Raw genomic sequence first — 18758 nt, 5'->3', positions numbered from 1 at the left:
TGTAAGATTTAATATCAAGTTTGAAGCATCGCAAGTTAAAGAAACGTATGTATTAACAAATATCATATTTGAAAATAATTTCGAATTAAACTAGCTGTGACTACATTACTTCAAAACTGAATTTGTGGAATGCACAGTGTGAGCGTAGCTCAAAGAAAATAATAAAAATGGTCTTGATTCGAAGCTCGGACCATACAAGTAGGAGTAACTTACATTAACCATTCACCTAACAGACGATGACGCACAAGGTTTGGCACTACTTTATCAGATGGTTCTATCAAATGTAACCTAATTAACACAATAGTAACAAATTTTACTGCCCCAAAAAAGTGTTCTGAACAAGAAGTTCATTATGCACATTGTAACTAAGTTACAAGAGGTTTATATCCTATCAGAACGGCACATCCACCAAGTCAGCTTTTTGGAATATTCTATTAAGTTAGCTTTCAAAGTAGCTAAAGGAAACGTAGCAGAGTGGTTCAAGTCATGGTTCGCGGTTCGAAACCTGTCTCGGAAGCTTCAGATTTTTTTTTCTTAATTCCTCTGTTTTCAAGATCTTTCTCTCCTTTCGTAATCATCTGATGCTCTAAAAAGTGTTCTCCATCTTATTTCGACAACTGTCTAATGTGATCCTCGCAGTTCGAAACCTTCCCTTATTCTGTATCACAAAATCACAATTTTCTTCATAATACGAATGCTGTCCGATCATTTTTCCCCAGTTCTAAATCTGTGTATCTAAATCATTCCTCTCTGTCTCCATATTTCAATCTCTCTCTCAATGTCACCCAGGAACTCATATGGCTTGAGATCGAACCTTCGACTCTTGAAACCAAATGTAAGCTCTCTATCAATGTGCTATAGTAACTCTCTAGGTTTGTTGCTAAAAGCAGTGTCATTTTAGATTTTATTCGGGTGGGGGGTGAGGGGGAGTCTCCGCCGACAAAAATGTCACTTTTTTATTAGTGTATTACTATATAGCCTATTTGCTCAAACAATATGTATTTATGAAGCTCAAGGGAGAAGAAATTACACCCTCCTGTCCTGCCCAAATGACGCTCTGAACATTTGCTTGCAATTACTGAAAAGAAATGAAATGAATCATTGAACAACATTCATTTCTGTCAGTAGATATTCTCGAGCTCTGTGCGTGCATTACAGACTTTAGGAAGCACAAAACTTACTGCCGTTATTGACAATTTTGCATAAATTTCTTAGGGTGCATCTTACTAGTTTGCAGTCTTTAAAGAAAGGAAAGAATGAAACTAAAGGTATTACTGAAGCTATGGGGAAAATTGTGTGACTTTTTTAAAAAGATAGGCTCTTAAAAGATATTTCAGAACAAACGAATGAAAAAGACTGTTTTAGAGCTATGACATTGTAAACTTGATTCCTGTTTTTTTTTTTTTTTTTCCTCGTCTGAATGGAAAGAGTGTATTACGTCGCACATGCTGCTTTAGACAAGGAGAGGTGGAGGAGGGAGGGAGTTGGATTGAAGACAAGAAATAACTAATCGATCGAGACATGCATTTCTGGATTGTATAAGAAAACGGGGCAAGAGTTTATTATTAATTTGGACTTAGAATTTTTGAAACAATTTCTAAGCCGCGGACTGTACCAAAGCACTCATCAAGGAGGATACCCATAAAAGAAAACGAATTTCAAAAATTCAGAGTAAGGGATTTCCCCGCAAAGGTGACTCAACGTTATATCATGTAACCTGTTCATGTGGCGGGTCTAAGATCATGTGACCTCTATCAGCCAATCAGAATCGTGGTACCAAAGTACTCATCTTACCCGTAAAAGGAAACGAATTTCAAAGATCCTAGGACCTAAGATCACGTGACCTCTATAAGCCAATTAACATCGAGGTACCAAAGCACTCATCTTACCCGTAAAAGGAAACTAATTTCAAAAATTCCGGTCATAAAAGAGTGAGGAATTTCCCCGCAGGGTGAGTGATTCGCGCGAACGTCGGAGAGTACTACTACTACTACTACTAATAATAATAATAATAATAATAAAGTAAAAATGAAGATCTCCAAGAATTAATTAATTTTGCAAATCTATGGCTTGAATCATTGATCGAAGGTAAATGAAATTTTAACCTTATACTTGCAGTAAACATTTGCATACAGTCCGGTCCGTATGATGCGCTTCGTCCCCTTCAGTAAGTTCTCTTTCGCATGTGACCCTTGACATGTCATCTTACCGATCTCTATCTAGATAAATTTCAACAGTCCAAACAGTTATTCCGGTCATTTTAGAGACACTCTCGGTAGTTTCAATATAAAAACTATTACGTACAGTCGAAAATTCGAAACTAATTTCTTGTATTATTGAACGAGCTCGTATTGTAAAGCTCAATCATTCTCTGTAAATTTACTTTAAAATAAATTTGTAACAATTCAAATGTTTCTTTACAGGATACAAATTGATTTGTACAAAAACGGATATTTATAAAATATTTTTTTCTGTATGATTATTTTGTATTGTTAAAATTTTGTACATCGACGGGAGGAAGCGCCAAACGCTTTTGGACCTAAGGACGGCAAAACATTAAATCTGCCCCTGGGTCGAACACTAAAAATAAATTAATCATCGGTGTTTGTCCGACTAACATTGTATAAGTTCTCTCCGTTTTGGATAAAATATAGTTTTAGGAACACATGTGAGCTAGTTGCATCCTCCTAAGTTGTTCCGCTCTGAACGATTAAAGATTATACGAAAATGAGTTAAGTGGTCGAGGACTGGCACATTTACCCTAGTAATACAAAACATTTATTTATAGCTGTTCTGCATAGTTATATTTATACAAAAACAATTACTTGCTAACTATATGAATTTTATTTTCAAGTAAACAGTCGGTGTGTATGAAATTCTATATACTTACCTAGATGTAATAATGTCTCAAATACTCACCCAGAAAATATGTAAATTCTATTTTCTATTTGGAGCAGGCAGGGTGCCCACAGGCTGGTTTTAGGAGGTTGGTTGCACTCCGACATTTTTGGGGGGAGGGCATGTTTTCTTTCAAAATGACAGAATCGTACTTTTAATTATACTATAATTTTCCTTTTAAGAACGGCAACTGGGAAGGGGAATGAATGTATTCTCTATGGCTTGAAAGAATAAAATTATGACGGAAGATGGAAGAAAATACTGTTTAGAAAGAATGGACAAAAGCTACTAAGTGATGTCGCCTGCAATTCATTCGACATGCAAACCAGTGTTGAAACTCATTGGGAAGGGCGAATCTCGCTAAGAATTTAATTACAGTTTTTTTTTTTTTGGGGGGGGGGGGGCGAATAGTATATTCGGGGGGAAATTGCGCCCAAGTAGTTGGAGAAATGGGCTCCCCTCGGCTGCAATTCTTATGTGGTTAACTGCTAGCCAAAGGTTCAAGATTCCCCATCCCTCTAGAAAATTCGTAAATAAAACCCTGACTAACCCTACAAAATCCCTATTAAACAATGGCAAGCGAAATCACAAGAGAACTATAGTTAAAGGGACAAAGGAAAATATTCAAACCAGTTTTGGCGGTAATGTATCTTTAAAAATGTAGGTAAATACAAAACAATTTAATTTAATTGGTTATTTTATGATACTAAATGATGAATATTCTTGACCGGATTTCGAGGCCAAATACTCCACTGTGCGGCACCAGTGTGCCTGACAAAACATCAAGACATTCTATGATTATTTTCTACTTACTTCTAAGAAATACCTGATGACAAAGAAACTAAAACTTCTATCCCAAGTTGGCCAATGGAAAAAAGGTAGCGGACCAAAGATACTCCCTGCTTATCTATGGTCGTTTCACAGCAGGTGTTATCTTCAGGTAGAGAACAAAAAAAAAATCTACAGTCTTTTCGAATTACAATATATATCTCCCTGCTATTGGAAGAACCAGATGTCTACTTTGATCCAACCTCACGCTCACGTCTGACCTCAAGCTCACATCACTAGCCTGACCTCACGCTCACTTCGCGAGGTTGAGGTCGAGTGAGCGTGAGTTCCGAACTGGCGAGCGCCGACTTCATGAGTTTGGACACCTTTGGATGTTACATTTCCTTATACACACTTTATTGTGTGAAGAAACATTTTTCTGCGCCATTACTCTACGTCGTCAGTGGAGTAAATCAACTTTTTGAATATTTTCCTCAACTTTAGTTTTATTCATACCATACTTTTAACGTCGTCATCTTAACTGAATGTCGATTGGCTGATAATTCTACTTGCGAATTACGTTACTGTAATTGCGATGAAATTCAACAGTAAAAAATTCGCTTTAAACAGTTACTGTTCTTTCTTTGATCAGTTAAACGCTAGAACTGAACACAAACATTACAATCAATTTCAAATTTTTCCTTTTATTTCCAATCAAATTTTACAGAAATCATAAAGCATTTACTTCTTTGCCGCTGGTGGTGCCTTTGCTTTCTCTTCTGTTGGTTTAGCTTTGGCCTTCGCCCCTGTGGCCTTCTTTTTCTTCTTTTTTTCTACAGCTCCCGCTGCAGGTGTTGCAGAGGTGGCTGCTTTCTTTACTTTGGGCTTCTTCACTTTTGCAGCTCTTGCCTTGGCTCTAGCCAATCTACGTCGTTCCTCGTTCTTATCTACTGGAAGCGTTATCTGAAGAGGAGAAAAATCGTAAGTGAAACACAATAACCAAAAAATAATTTTAATACTTATGATACAAACTGAAGTAAATAATACTTATCCAATATAAGAAAAATGTCGAATATTTACTGTAAAGCAGGGTGTCTATTAAAATTCCAAAATGAAATTTCGTGACCTTTTCTTTACCAAACCATAAAATTTTGTGACATTCTCAAGAGCGAATTAGGCTGAATTTTCATGCATGCAATAGAAGTGTGCTTTGCTTGCGATTTGATAGCGTCTAAAGGCGACCACAGACATTTTTGGCGGTGAATTTAGACGTTTCATAGAACAAAGTTTTTCAGTCTGTAGTTATATTTGTACCGAAAAAAAAAAAAAATGACCTAAGAGCTAAATTTCTTGACTTTCATGACCGTTTTCTTATTTCGTGACTGATAGACACCCTGTTGTAAAGTAACTAACCACTCATGAAAGAGTGGATCAAGGAAACACGTGATATGAAAAAAAAAAATGACTCAATGACAGTTCTCAAATATGAGCCTTAGTTCCTTCCTAACCTTTCATTGTGTCTTCACCAATCTCTCACACTTCAACGTAATAATTTCGCGTCAAGTTTAACCAGCGTGTGAGACTATATACAGGATGTTAATAAAAAAAATGAAATCTGAGTTTTACGTCCCACGGTTATGCCGGTTAGGCTAAAGGAGACGGTGATAATGAGAGATGAGTGAAATGGTGGAATGAAGAAAGTGGGAGGAAACGGGAGTACCCCGAGAAAACCCACGAGCACGGTGTTTGTCCACCACAAAGTTCACTTGGCGGGGGCTGGGATCGAACCCGGGACCCCAAGCACCAGAGGTGAACGCTCTACCACTGAGCCACCGCGCCCCCCTAGGATGTTAATAAACTATACCGACAAACTGTAAGAGCTGATTCCTCACATCAAAATAAGAGAAAAAGTTCATATAGACCTATGCCGAAAAGTGCATAGTTTCAGAGCTAGGCCTGTCCAAAATCGCGAAAAAGCCGAATTTCAAGAGGCCCAATTTCGATTCCAGAAACTGTGGATGGTGGCCCTTCTCAGTATAAAGGAAGTCACGCATACACAATCCAAAAATGCATATTTCATTAATGTTCAATGGGTGCACAGATTATTCCCTGCAGGGTGAAATTCCCAGACATGCCATCAACCGAATTTTGAGATATGCTCTGACTTCATGATTGGTCCAAACCAGGCAAACACCATCCTTGATAGCAGTCAACACGGAATCCTTTGACGCGATGTCAGCAGCACGGTTTCTCGTACTCGGGAAAACGCACGGCGATTCTTTCACGCTTATAAGTGAAGGAAACGTGAAATATATCGTGACGAAATACATATCACACGTTATTCCGAATACAAAGAAACATGGAGCTACCTGTTCCTAACAGTTCCACCTTCCCCTCAAAGCACTGGATGTCCATTGTTATCAAGGTTTACCTCCTGCCTACTTTGGACCCTTCTTGAAATCAGGGTGTATCTGAAAACTATTGAAAACATATCTGAGAATTACACCCTATAGAGAATACCCTCTACATTTATTGACAATTGATGAAATATGCACTTTTGGATTGTGTATGCGTGACTTCCTTTACACTGAACTGAACCACCATCCACAGTTTCTGGAATTCGAAATAAGATCTCTTGAAATTTGGCTTTTTCGTCATAGGTCCCTATGAACTTTCTTATTTTGATGTGAAGAATCACCTCTTACAGTTTGTCGGTATAGTTCATTAACACCCTATATATAATTAATAGGTAAATACTTTCGCTCCATACTTGAATACATTCAAAATATACAAAAATATTGAACCCTGATATTTCCAGGTTTTTTACTAGATATGATCGATTTCCCTGAATTATCCAGGATTTTTTCTTCCAAAATCAATTTCCCTGAGATTTCCAGATCTGCAGGTAGGGTATGAACTATAATATATATTTCCAGAAAGCATGTTTACTAGCTCATAATGTCTTATAAAGAAATTACAAGACATTTGGATTAGGAGGAAATTAACAATACTGTTCAACAACACTACAATGTACAACAAAAACATTAAGCACAACATCGCAGTGTATGTATTAATCTAACACCTTAAATATAAACACCACATAATGAATACGATGTAATGCCGAGGCTAGTGCACTATGCATTTATCATTATAGACTTTCTAGTTCATCAAACCGTACCAAAGATTAAGACACACTCACAAACACGGATTTATAAATCGATCCCCCTGTTTTCTTTCAGTTTCTTTCCTGACCTTGGAACGTTAGATTACGAATATTTCAACTTTTTTCCCACCCACCCTTCGTTTAAAAATATTCTTCAACTTTCTACAAGTATTCGTCTGGCAACAACACACTACACATTTGAGACCTTTTCAAAAGTCTTGACATTATAAATTTGTAAAATCTTATTAGCCTGAAGCATATTCCCATAATGAAATATGGTATAAAACTCCAAGATAAATGAACATTTGTACAGTTACTGAGTTATGCAAATCTAAACTATTTTCTAATCATGCTTTACTTTTATATTTATCGATGGCAATTTTGTGTCATGTACCCTTCAAAGGCAGCTAGTAGTCAATTATCAAGGCAAACCACCCTGATTGGGCAGATATCTTTAAAATCGAAGTGAAACAAACTAATTAGCACACAGAAACTGTTTATATCAGCGTTTAGTTCCACTGTGTAGTTCCAACCTGGGAAGAAGGGGGGCGTGAAGAGCGAGCAAAGTGGGCTCAATCTACTGACACAATAAACACAAAATACGAATAAAGCACAACTTAAAATTGCGCTTTAGTAAACTTCAAAGACGTACTACACGTCTGATATGTCTATCCTATTCAGAACTTATTAAAAACAGAATAATTGTGAAAATTAAAATTCTTAACAGAATTATCAAAAATGAGTACAAAATTGAGTGTGAACTTTCGAAGAGAGTAAATTAATATTTTCACTGAAAATTCCGTAATTCAATCGAATCCGAAATCGCACAACTGATCAGAAAGAAAGCACTTATGACCAATGAGATGGAAAATGGGGAAGAGGAGGCGTGAAGTCACGTAAGTATCGGAGGTCTAACAGAACAGTTGATGTCCGTCTGTCTGCTAACAGATATTAGAGCGAAAACGAAAACGAATATCAAAAAGCATTTTTTTTTTTAATCGATTCAGTGCCTCAAGGATAGGTTCCATCTCCCTCCGTAAATGATCTATTCAAACTGGGAGTGAAAAATCAACTTCATTGTGAACTGTTCTTGTTTCTGTGGTGGTGATTCTTCACAGGAAATAGGTCTACATTTAATTCAATTTCAAAATCCAATTTTTTAGTTAGTGCATTAATACAACGTAATCAGCCGGCTTTCAAAATAATGATTACATGGGTTCAAAATTCGCTACTTTTGTTTGATGAAGTTTGGCATTTTGTCACTACCGAGGCTATACTAGACGGGAACTGGGTTTGTTGCAACTATAAATCACTATATACAATATATATATATATATATACCCCTCTTTTCTTGGCCAAGAGAGCTTCTCTTTCCTTTTGTCTTCTTATGGATGTCAAAATCGCTTGTCTCTTTAGAACGGCTGCATACGGGTTCAACTGCAGTAACGCTCTAGTATTACGCAATGGGTTCAGTTTCCTCACACTTCGGAACACTGTCTTCCTGCAAAAAGAAAAATTATGTGTAGTAGTTAGTCAATACTAATACGGACACAAGAGAACATTACTTAAAACGTAAGTAGTTCAGAGATAGATTAATAAGTAATCAGTGGTTATCATAGCCCAATGCTTTCATCATAACTAATACATAATTGTCACTTTACCCAAGTTCAGCGTAATTTACGCCTGTAGCTTTGATAAAAATCTACAATTTCAATATATATTACTAATTAAGTGAGAAGTATTTACACATTGTAATGAAAAAAAGGAAAATTAATATTTATTGCAGCAACAAAATGGATTAAATTGAGTTGATTTTGAGTTTAACGACCCGTTCAGCAGCGAGGCTATGAGACGTGGACCTACTGATTAACGTGGAATCCGAACCACATGAGCTTCCGCCGGGAATCGAAGGATACAGTACCTGTGACAAGCGATCTTAATGTTTTCGTTCACGTGAATTCGTTGAATAGGGTTGAATAATGTGAAGAACATGCAAACACTATGAACTGCGGAACAAACTATTAACAGTTGAAGCAGTGTTCAATGGCTATTTTAAGAGGAGAATGTCACTTTCTGCGAAAAACTGCTCAATGTTCGTGCGAAGCAGTGTGTCGGATTCTTGAAAGATCGTCATAAGGTGGTGTACTACACAAAAACGCACTGATCGTTAAAATCACTGGTAAAACAAGCAAACGGAATAGACGTTAACCACTCCAGAAGTTGTCCATCACTTCCATGGTCTTAAATAAGATAAACCATTCCTTCAATCAAGAAACATTACAAAAAGATAATCCTGGGCCAAAGAATGGAATGAAAAAGACGAACGATGGACAATGAAAGAGGGCATTCTGGACAAACCCATCTTTCAATGCTATAGGTCCCTGTATCGTCGTCCCGAAGAGCGTTTTCATTCTGATAGTGTAACACCTACAGCAAGGCACGGAGAAGGTAGGGTCACTGTTTGGGGATGCTTTACGGACTACCAACTTGACAATTTAGTTCGGATTAATGGAATAATGAACAAAAACGTGTTTCATAACGTTTAAGTGATGCATGGAATTCTATCAGGAACGCGGATTTGGGACAGTAACTTTGTACTGCGAGGGTCACTACAAAAGTTTTGAGATACGCATTGTTTGAATTCCAACAATTGCATTTAGTAGTGGTATCCACAGCAAAGAAGCGAAAGAAGTTTCAACTCGCCTCGGTTATCGGCGTGGCCGTATCGCCTTCACTTGTTTGTTGATGTGAGCAGTATTCGGCTGTCTAGAATGGAGCTCGAAAGAGAACATTTTCGGGCAATGATCCTTTACGATTTCAAAAGTGGTTTGAACGCGACACAAAGCCTTGACAGTTTGCAGGGGCATTTGGGGACCTTGCTCCTTCCCGTGCTACAATTTTTCGGTGGTTTAGTGAATTCAGAAGAGGCCGGACATCGCTTAAAGATGAAGAGAGAGCTGGATGTCCGGCAACAGCTGTGTCAGATGAAAACATTGCTGCTGTGGAACAAATGATTCGAAAAAATCCTCGAACAACTTTGAAGGACATTGAATCTACAGTGAACACTGGATCGCCAGCAGTAACAAAAATTCTTCATGATCATCTTCGGTTCAGAAAGGTTTCATCTCGTTGGGTGCCTCACACTTTGAACAGCAGAAGCGCATGCGTGTGGAATGGTGTGAAGAAATGCTTGCAAGATTTGATGGAGGCAATTCTCGACGCGTCTCTGACATTGTTACTGGTGATGAGACTTGGATCTATCAATTTGACCCTGAAAATAAACGCCAGTCTACAGTTTGGATTTTTTCAGACGAAAATCCACCCACGAAAGTGAAGCGACCGCGAAGTGTGGGGAAGAAGATGGTCGCAACTTTCTTCTCCAAATCTGGCCATGTTGCAACTGTTCCACTTGAACAAAGGACTGTTACTGCTCAGTGGTAACACCACTGTTTGCCTAACAGAAGTGTTCCAAGAAGCTTTGGGAACGGCGTCCAAGAACTGGATTGCGTGGGGTCCTGCTTCATCATGACAACGCGTCCGCACACACGGCCAACATTACAATTCAGTTTTTAGAATCTACGGAAGTCAAACTTATGACTCATCCGCCGTATAGCCCTGACCTGGCCCAGTGTGATTTTTTCTGTTCCCCAGGATCAAAGATCGCATGCGTGGGAAGAGATTTTACAGCCCTGAAGAAGCTGTAGTGGCTTACGAGAATGAACTTTCAACACTTGAAGACTGGCAACACTGCTTCCAAAAGTGGTTTTCGAGGATGCAAAAGTGTGAACAGTGTAATGGTGAATACTTTGAGAAAATGTGTTAAATTGATTTTAAGTATGTAAGTTACTTCACATCTCAAAACTTTCGTAGTGACCCTCGTACAACAGGATTACCATCCTATACATTCTTCCCAGCTATGCAGTAATTATCTGCAATGCAAAAACGACGCTTACGGTCACCAACAAATGGAATACTCGCGACAGTTACCGGATGTGTTGCCCTCTAGCACCTGTAAGATGAACTTGACAAGACAGGACGTAAATAAATGCCAACGAACACTGAAGGTCTTTGGAAGGCTCTTCACAGCGACGGAGTCTCACAGCTTCGCAAACAGTTGAATAAATTAAACAAATGCCTGGAATTTGTAAGTCTCTTTTCAAGACTAAAGGTCGTCATTTCATTGAATACAAACATATTCACATTTGTCTGAGTAGAAAGAGGACCGTATGTTTTGATTTCTTTATATAAGCAATAAAGCGATTATGTTTATTTTACAGAACAAGTCCCACAAACTGGGTTATGAATGGATACTTTTTAAGTTCATAAAAATCAGTAATGTGCGTAAAAACCTCCATCTCTATTATAGCTCTCGAAGCCGTACAGCTCTAACCAACATTACGGGAACTGCGATTGTGTCAGATGAACATTACCAGGCTAGTATCCCGCTGTTTTATACTGAAATGAAATAAAACCCTCAATTTCTGTGTCCCACGATTATGCCCTGCAGGCTAAGGACAGAGCTGATTAATGGACGTGAATGGTTATGGTTTAAGAGGAAACAGGAAAACCCGAGAAAATGACCACGACACACTCACATGATATTTAACCGAATTAGGGGCCCCTAACACCAGAGGTGAGAGACCTCTATCACTATCACTCCGTGCCCCGTTGCATGTTACTACATCTTTTAAGGCATGGTTTCTCACTCAGCAGTACGCGAGCTGCTGCTGGGTGGTACACCAATAAAAAAGGTTGAGAACCCTTTACGACAATTACAGTATATATATTTAGAATGTCAATTGTAAATGGCAAGTTAGCACTTCGTTCTTTATACAGGAAAAGGTGTGATGAATATAAAACTGCAAATTTGTATACTGTAGAAATTGCTCCCCTTCCCGCCTTCAGAAATAAAATTTTTGAAAACTCTGACATATGTATTACGTCATAACAATGGGAAATTTCTGAGCCAAGGAAAATAAATTTGCATACAGCGAAGTCCCACTAACTCCCGAGCTTCCTCGTGACTCAGCGGTTGGTGTACGCGCCTTTGGACTAGGAGACGTTGGTTCGATTTCCAATCAGAGCTCATGTGGTTTGGAAAATACGTTAAACTGTAGGTCCACGTCTCACGTAGCCTTGTTGCTGAAAGGGACGCTAAACTTCAATTTCACATCTCCAACTTAAGCATATGCTATCATTTGGCACTTTCTAGATAAAAAAAAATGCAGATATAGGAATTATCACCCCTGCCCCTCAAGAGAGCATTTTCGAAACTTTTTTTTTTTTTTTAATTAAGAGTGTATATTTCGAGTTTTATATCTCTAACTTGGGGATTCGCAAGATACTCAATTCTTTACAGAAAATTTAAATTTCTATTTGCCTCATTTTGGAGACATGTTTTTAAAATGCTTTATTTCTTACCTCCGTAACAAAAGTGATCTGGCTAAATTTCAAGTTTCTAACTATAATAGTATGGCCGCCATAAGTAATTTCTACTCTTTTACGTAATACGGTTTGGATACAAAACCTCGGCGGGCCAAAATCTTGTGGTCCTGATCTCGCGACACAATCTCACCTGGCCTAAACTAAGCGCGACGTAATATCGCCTGGGAAGAAATATAGTCTGTATAAAACCTCGTTAGGACGATTTCTTCGATGTAGGATGTTCTATATATTGCTATATCCACATATTTAGTAATAACACATAATTGCATTGAAATAATGAAAATAATAATAATAATAATAATGCGTGCTTTGGAAATATAGACTGAAAATGACTATGTGACATATCTCTTGAGCCACCAACCGATCTCGATCAAATATGCCACATAGATGTGGTTAGGGCCTGAGACTTTTTCTTTTTTCCATTTCACTTTGACGTAACTTAGGGGAGGGGGTTTCATTCAGGAAAGATTTGGCCACGCGACATTTCGGCCGCGAGGTTTTCTCCGTATCCCACATAATAGTAAACTGATACAGTTTTATTTTTTCTTCATGTTTTGCCTCTTTAGTTAAGACGCAGTTACCTTAAATTTGTTTTGAACTTTTCGTTATATCCCTGTTTAACACACAGACCTTACGTAATTTTCTTTAGTTTTATTTTGCCCTTATGAATAAAATTAAATTCCAAACAAAGAAATAGTTTTATTTGCTTTTGGAAAGTATATACGATTACATACATTTACTTATAATTAGAGTACTTGTGCTTCGCTGTTTTGAGAGAGAGAGAGAGAGAGAGAGAGAGAGAGAGAGAGAGACGGGCCTGTGATATAAAGCATGATTTTTTAAATAAAAATCGTTGATTTAAATCGAATTCCGAAATAAATTAATTTAAAGTGGAAATAAGTAAAATCCCGTTTCTGTTCTGTTATTTCGATTATGGAAGTTAAAACCATAATACAATGAGACTCAAATGTACAGTGTAGAATGAAAACAAGTGTCATGCATAGGATGATTAGGGAAAATCCCGTTTTGAACAGGTAACGGAGCAATCCTGCTTTATTCTTTTCGTAACATTGGGTTTGGGTTTTAAAATCGTTAACTATTCCAGCGGGGAAATCACCATCGATTAAGATAAAAATTCTTTTTTGTGCGTGTCTGTTTGTTCCCAGATAATAGGGTGTATTTATAGGGGTCCTATCCCCTTTTTTTTTTTTTTTTTTTGTGTGTGTGTGTGTGTGTGTTCATTTTATAACTTTAGGCGAAATTTATGTATTTCATGCTGCAAGCTAGTTCTGAGTTTTTTAAAAATAGGCCCCTGCCAAATATCAGTAACTTTTGTGAAAAAGTGTCATTTTGATAAACGTTGCTGTACTTTCTCCTTAATTCTTAACCTTTTAAATTATATCACCTCACCTATTTTTAGGGGATAGGGCAGAATCTTCATTATTCGATTAAAAAAGTACCAATAAGGCTTTTTACTCCGTTTTCTTCAAGACTGAAGGCATTTTAGAACATGTTACATATGCTTTCACGCCTTTCTGCGTTGAGGCATAGTGTGCGATGACGTCATAAATTTAAAAAGATAATTTTTGTTATGCGTTATTATTTTCTGGCGGGTTACATTTTGCATTTAGAAGACTGAAATTTTGCACACTCGTTCAGTGCACCCCTTAATAATTTTCAGATGTTTTCAGATCTCTGCATGTAAACAGCGGGATCCAGAGGGGCAAAAATGTTTTTAAAAAAGGATATTTTTAACAAAAAATTAGCTTTTTTCGTGATTTTCCCGCCTCAGATGGAGACATATGAATGGTACCGTTTGAAAGGCTGTTCTATTCTGAAGAAAATGATGTACGTACTATGCTCCTATGATAAATAGGAATGTCTGAGGAAACTTATCTGAGATCCTGTTTTATACGGGAATCTGGGGAATATTTTTCGCGGGCTTACTTTTGCACCCACACGATCGAAATTTTACACATTTACTCAGTGCACCCCTCGGTAATTTTTAGATTTGTTTCAGATCTCTGCCTTAAAACGAGGGGACGGGTCCACAGAGGTATTAAAAAAAAAAAAAGATACTTTTAACAGAAAATTCCATTTTTTCGTGATTTACCCGCCCCAGTTACATGATGGAGACATTTGGAGCGCACCGTTTGAAAATTTGTTTTATTCTGAAGAGAATAATGTACAAATCATGATCCTAGAATAAATAGGGATGTCTGAGGAAATTTTTATATTACATCCGGGTCATCTGCGGCATTGTGGGAATGTTCTTAGCTCATTATTAAATAGTTTACTCACCCTTACTACTCAAGATAGAAGCTTGAAATTTTGTACACACATTTAGTACACCCCTTAGTATTTCCCAGTTGATTTTGAGATATGTGCGTTAACACAGGGGAATCCAGAGGGGATCAAAATTAAAAAAAAAAAAAAAAAAACTTGCTGATTACTCTCAAAATTTCCCGCTTCAGGGACATGATAGGAAAATGTGAATGTTACCGTTTCAAAAGCTGTTCTATTCTAAAAAGAGTGATGTATGTACCATGATCCTTAGGGATGATGCTGTAGCTGCTTGACTGAAAGTCTCTAATTATCCTTTAAAAAGAGCTTAATTTAAAAGGGTTAAGAAACATTGTTTGGGATAGATATAGGTTAACGATTGTTGATAATTCAAAATTCAACCCCAATACTTTCACTTAAATAGCATAATTAGCATTTAATACTAATACCTAATGCTTTTTCTTCAGTTTGCGACTTGTATTTTACGAGGACAAAGATATGATTTAAATCAAAAAAATCGATTTAAATCAAAAAAATCAACAAAAATTATTTTTTTAAAAAAAATCATGATTTTTTTCCACCCTGATATAAAGTACTCTCCAACTACCTCCATAAAAATTGTTGCATGAGTACCTTAGGATTCTAAAACATGTATTTTTGGATAGAGCACATACTAGTTCCTAAGTAAAGTCTTGACCCGAGTACAGTAGGTCCTAGTTTTGGAGCTTGGACCTTTAGAATTCATTTTTTCATGTTTTCGGAAGCCTATAGCACGTAAACGATGGGGTTTTTCGCCCTATGTTCATAGGAACTTTTTTTGTTTGTTTTACTCTCAGGAATCACTCCTCTGCTTTTGTACAACTGCTTATCTTGGCCACCTCTCTAAATTGACCACCTGCTTATCTTGGCCTGGTTCGTCTTGAACCTGCATTTCCTGCATAAGATATTCGTTACTTATTACTCTGTAAGTTGGCCACATTGAAGCAATGTTTACCCTATGATAATGATAAATTTACCCGAGTATCTTGGCCACGGAAAATACCGTTTTGTTATTTTTCTTAACTCTTTCGTATTCCCATATAATAGGCAGATGTTCCGTATTTTTGACTGGACACAAAGAAGCATGGATTCGCAAGATTTGTTTTGGAGGTCAATGGCCAAAACACAACCCTCAGAAAGGGTTTTGTGAAGGAAGATGTGAATATGAAAAAGCAACTACAGGAAATGTCTGTACGTATTTGTTTCCCCTGTCTGTTTTGTTAAAACCTTATCTGTATCTCCTCCTTTCATCAGTGGGGAGGTTTAGTAATTCCGGAAAATTCTCAAGGTTGAAGCTACCATGTCAATTGTCAACTATTGGCACTTGACGGCTTGGTAGCTGAGACAATGAAATATGAATTCCCTTAAGATTTTCTCAAAACATATTTTGCTCCGAGGGAAACACTTGTAACTCATTAATAAGAGATAGTTAACTACAAAATTACAACGTGCATATGTGCCAAAAAGAATAAAGAAGTACGTTTAGAATGAACCTTTTTTACCTCAATCATAGGTTGGTGGGCAATATGGAAATTTTAAAACTTTTTCTCTCGCTTGGGAGAGCTGTTTTATACTTTGATAAGGCCTCTTCTTCGTAACTGCATCTAGATATTCTATCATTGGTCTTCCTCTTCCTGGTTTGTATAACTGATTTGCTATTTTTTTCGAACGGTTATCTACAGAAAATATTTGTCACTGTCGAAAAAAAAGTCATAACCTGCACATAAATCGTTCAATTTATAATTTGGCTTCTCTTGTTTTCAATCTGAATAACTCTGTGCTACAAAATCAATTTCAATGAACTATCTACATACATTTTATGGTTGTTTGTGTTGTTTTCAATCAGAAAAACTGAGTACCAGATTAGTTTTCAGGATGATAAAGGTACATATATTAAACATACTGTAGTAATTTTTTCTAGTAGTCTACTGGACATTTTTATGATTATTCTATATATATTATTTAAAAGTAGCTATCGTGGCATTGCTTATTAAAATTTTACAATCAAGTAATACTAAAAATCCTATTTTAAAAATACAATCACATTTTCTGTAAGTTGGCCACTTTTCAATTGAACCGATGGTGACCAACATGGACAGGTTTCACTATATATATATATATTTATTTATTAGAAACTTACTTGGGTGGACGAACAACCTTGCGTATTTCGTCTGCCTTCAACAATCTTGACAAATCAGTATTGGACATCTTATGCTGCGGTAAATTGTAGCCCTTCTTCAAGGTAGATGGTTTTTTCCAGGTGCCATACAAATCATCCAACTTCTTGAAGGCACTCTCAGTCCAGATTACAAATCTACCTACATGACCTCCAGGCGCAAGCTTCAAAAGGTTCAACTTGTCAATATTGATTAAATCAACACCTGGGATGTTGCGGAAAGCTTTTGTCAAGCCCTGGAAAAATAAAAATGAAGTCTATCATTAACATATTTATTCTGGTTTGAAAATGAAATATTTTACGTCTTACAGTTATGCCGTGTGTAACGAACCATTCTCGTACATGGTTACAGAATGTAGATGTATTGATTTTGTCAACTTTGAAGTTCTTTTTTGTGGCGTGAGAAAAATGTTCATTTTCGATTTCAACTGAAAAGATTGTTTCTAGATAAATACGATCTCTATATAAAGCTACGCAGATAAAGAAGAATAAACTTGAGGTTTTCTATTGATCCATAAGAAGCTGTTAATTACATAGTATTTTTAAAATCTCTTTGAACATATTTATTGTAATTTAGTTAGTATTAAATAGCACAGTTCTACCGATCTTAAAAAAAAAAAAAAAAAAAAATTGTGATCGTAAAAAGACGACTATGTACACTCTGTAAAAATTATGATGTGTGGACAGCATAAAACTGTATACCAGAAATCCTTCAAGATTTCATAAAGCTATTGATTCGACTAGATTTGTGAAGTTAATCTTATGAAGTTCTAACCTAAAATTAGATTAATAATCATTTTTCGTTAATTGCAGCGTATCAACATATAGGTTACTAAGATTTAAGAATATGAAAACCAATGGTCATGAAATCTCAGTAAAAGCACAGAGCTCTGCAAGCTGCTTCATCACAACTTTTATGTCTTCATGTACTTCTCTCTACTGATAAGATTTTTCTATTTTCACCTAAGATTTGGTCTGGATGCACGCAGTTTTAATTATGTCACACTAAAAGTAATGATAGATTACTAAAGGTCCTTATGAATGTTCACCTGACCACCAGATTTTGTATATAAAAGACAGATTAAATAAGATGAACTTAAGGGATTAAATTTCTGTAATAAGTGGCAGTTTGGTGTGGTTTTTACACGTAACAGAACAAATCACTCGATGTGGTTGCCTCAATTTCTACGATTAAATGGAAAACTCCAACCGTACTGTGTTAATCATACACAGTGGCTTTTTCAAACAGTTTCATTTTGTTTTAAGAGAAGAGAAAACGAACTTTTAGGCTGTGTATTTAGCTTCTGAAGTGATCGATCATGAACATGGTCCTAGAACGGATCAAAATATAGAAGAATAGATTCTTAGACAACGAAATAGCTATGGATGCAAGGTAAGGGAATTTTTCTTATCTGAATTAAGATGACTGTATTTTATCATTATTATTAATAGTATTACAGAAATAAGCTTCACGAACAAACGCACAAGAACGAAAAGCAGTATGAAGACTTATTATATCGCAAGAATTATAACGAATCACAACAGTAACACATTGTTTCCTAACAAGAAATTTTCCATTCAGATCAATGCAATTTCTCGATTAGATAAACAGTATGCTAACACATATTTCTGCTCATCATTTAAATATACGTAGCAACAACGCCTCTGAGTGTCAGAACACAGAACCGTCAAGGAACCCATTTCATATCGGGCGACAGCTCAACATAAAATCTGCGTTTCTAACAGGACACTAAATAAAGGTTACAGGAACTAAAAGCGTTTGCACATCGGTAGAATTACCGTGCTTTTGGTGAGACGCTGTAGAAAATTAAGTATGTCTCCCAATCTGGAAAGGAAGATTATTATTATTATTATTATTCTGCCTTTCGGCAGGTCCTGGGACTAGTGAGGATATTTATTTTTTAATTTTCAGATTTGAGCCTGAAAATGTTTCTTCCACTTTTCTCGATCTTCAGCTTTCTCTTT

At 36.7% G+C, this 18758-nt stretch overlaps 1 protein-coding gene across 1 annotated transcript in view; it reads right to left on the bottom strand.

Moving 5' to 3' along the window:
- Positions 1 to 4350: 4350 nt before the first annotated feature.
- Positions 4351 to 18758, bottom strand: part of RpL4 (ribosomal protein L4) — a 55808-nt gene continuing 41400 nt past the window's right edge. The window contains exons 6-8 of the mRNA XM_081735951.1: positions 16737 to 17008; positions 8171 to 8330; positions 4351 to 4629 (exon numbers count right to left, since the gene is read on the bottom strand). Coding sequence (XP_081592077.1) covers positions 4408 to 4629; positions 8171 to 8330; positions 16737 to 17008 — 654 coding nt within the window. The 3' untranslated portion in view covers positions 4351 to 4407. The remainder of the gene's footprint in view (positions 4630 to 8170; positions 8331 to 16736; positions 17009 to 18758) is intronic.

Source organism: Thermobia domestica, chromosome 13, assembly GCF_964235325.1.
Source record: "Thermobia domestica chromosome 13, izTheDome1.hap1.1, whole genome shotgun sequence".
Taxonomy (NCBI): domain Eukaryota; kingdom Metazoa; phylum Arthropoda; class Insecta; order Zygentoma; family Lepismatidae; genus Thermobia; species Thermobia domestica.
This window is presented reverse-complemented; position numbering and strand designations above follow the sequence as displayed.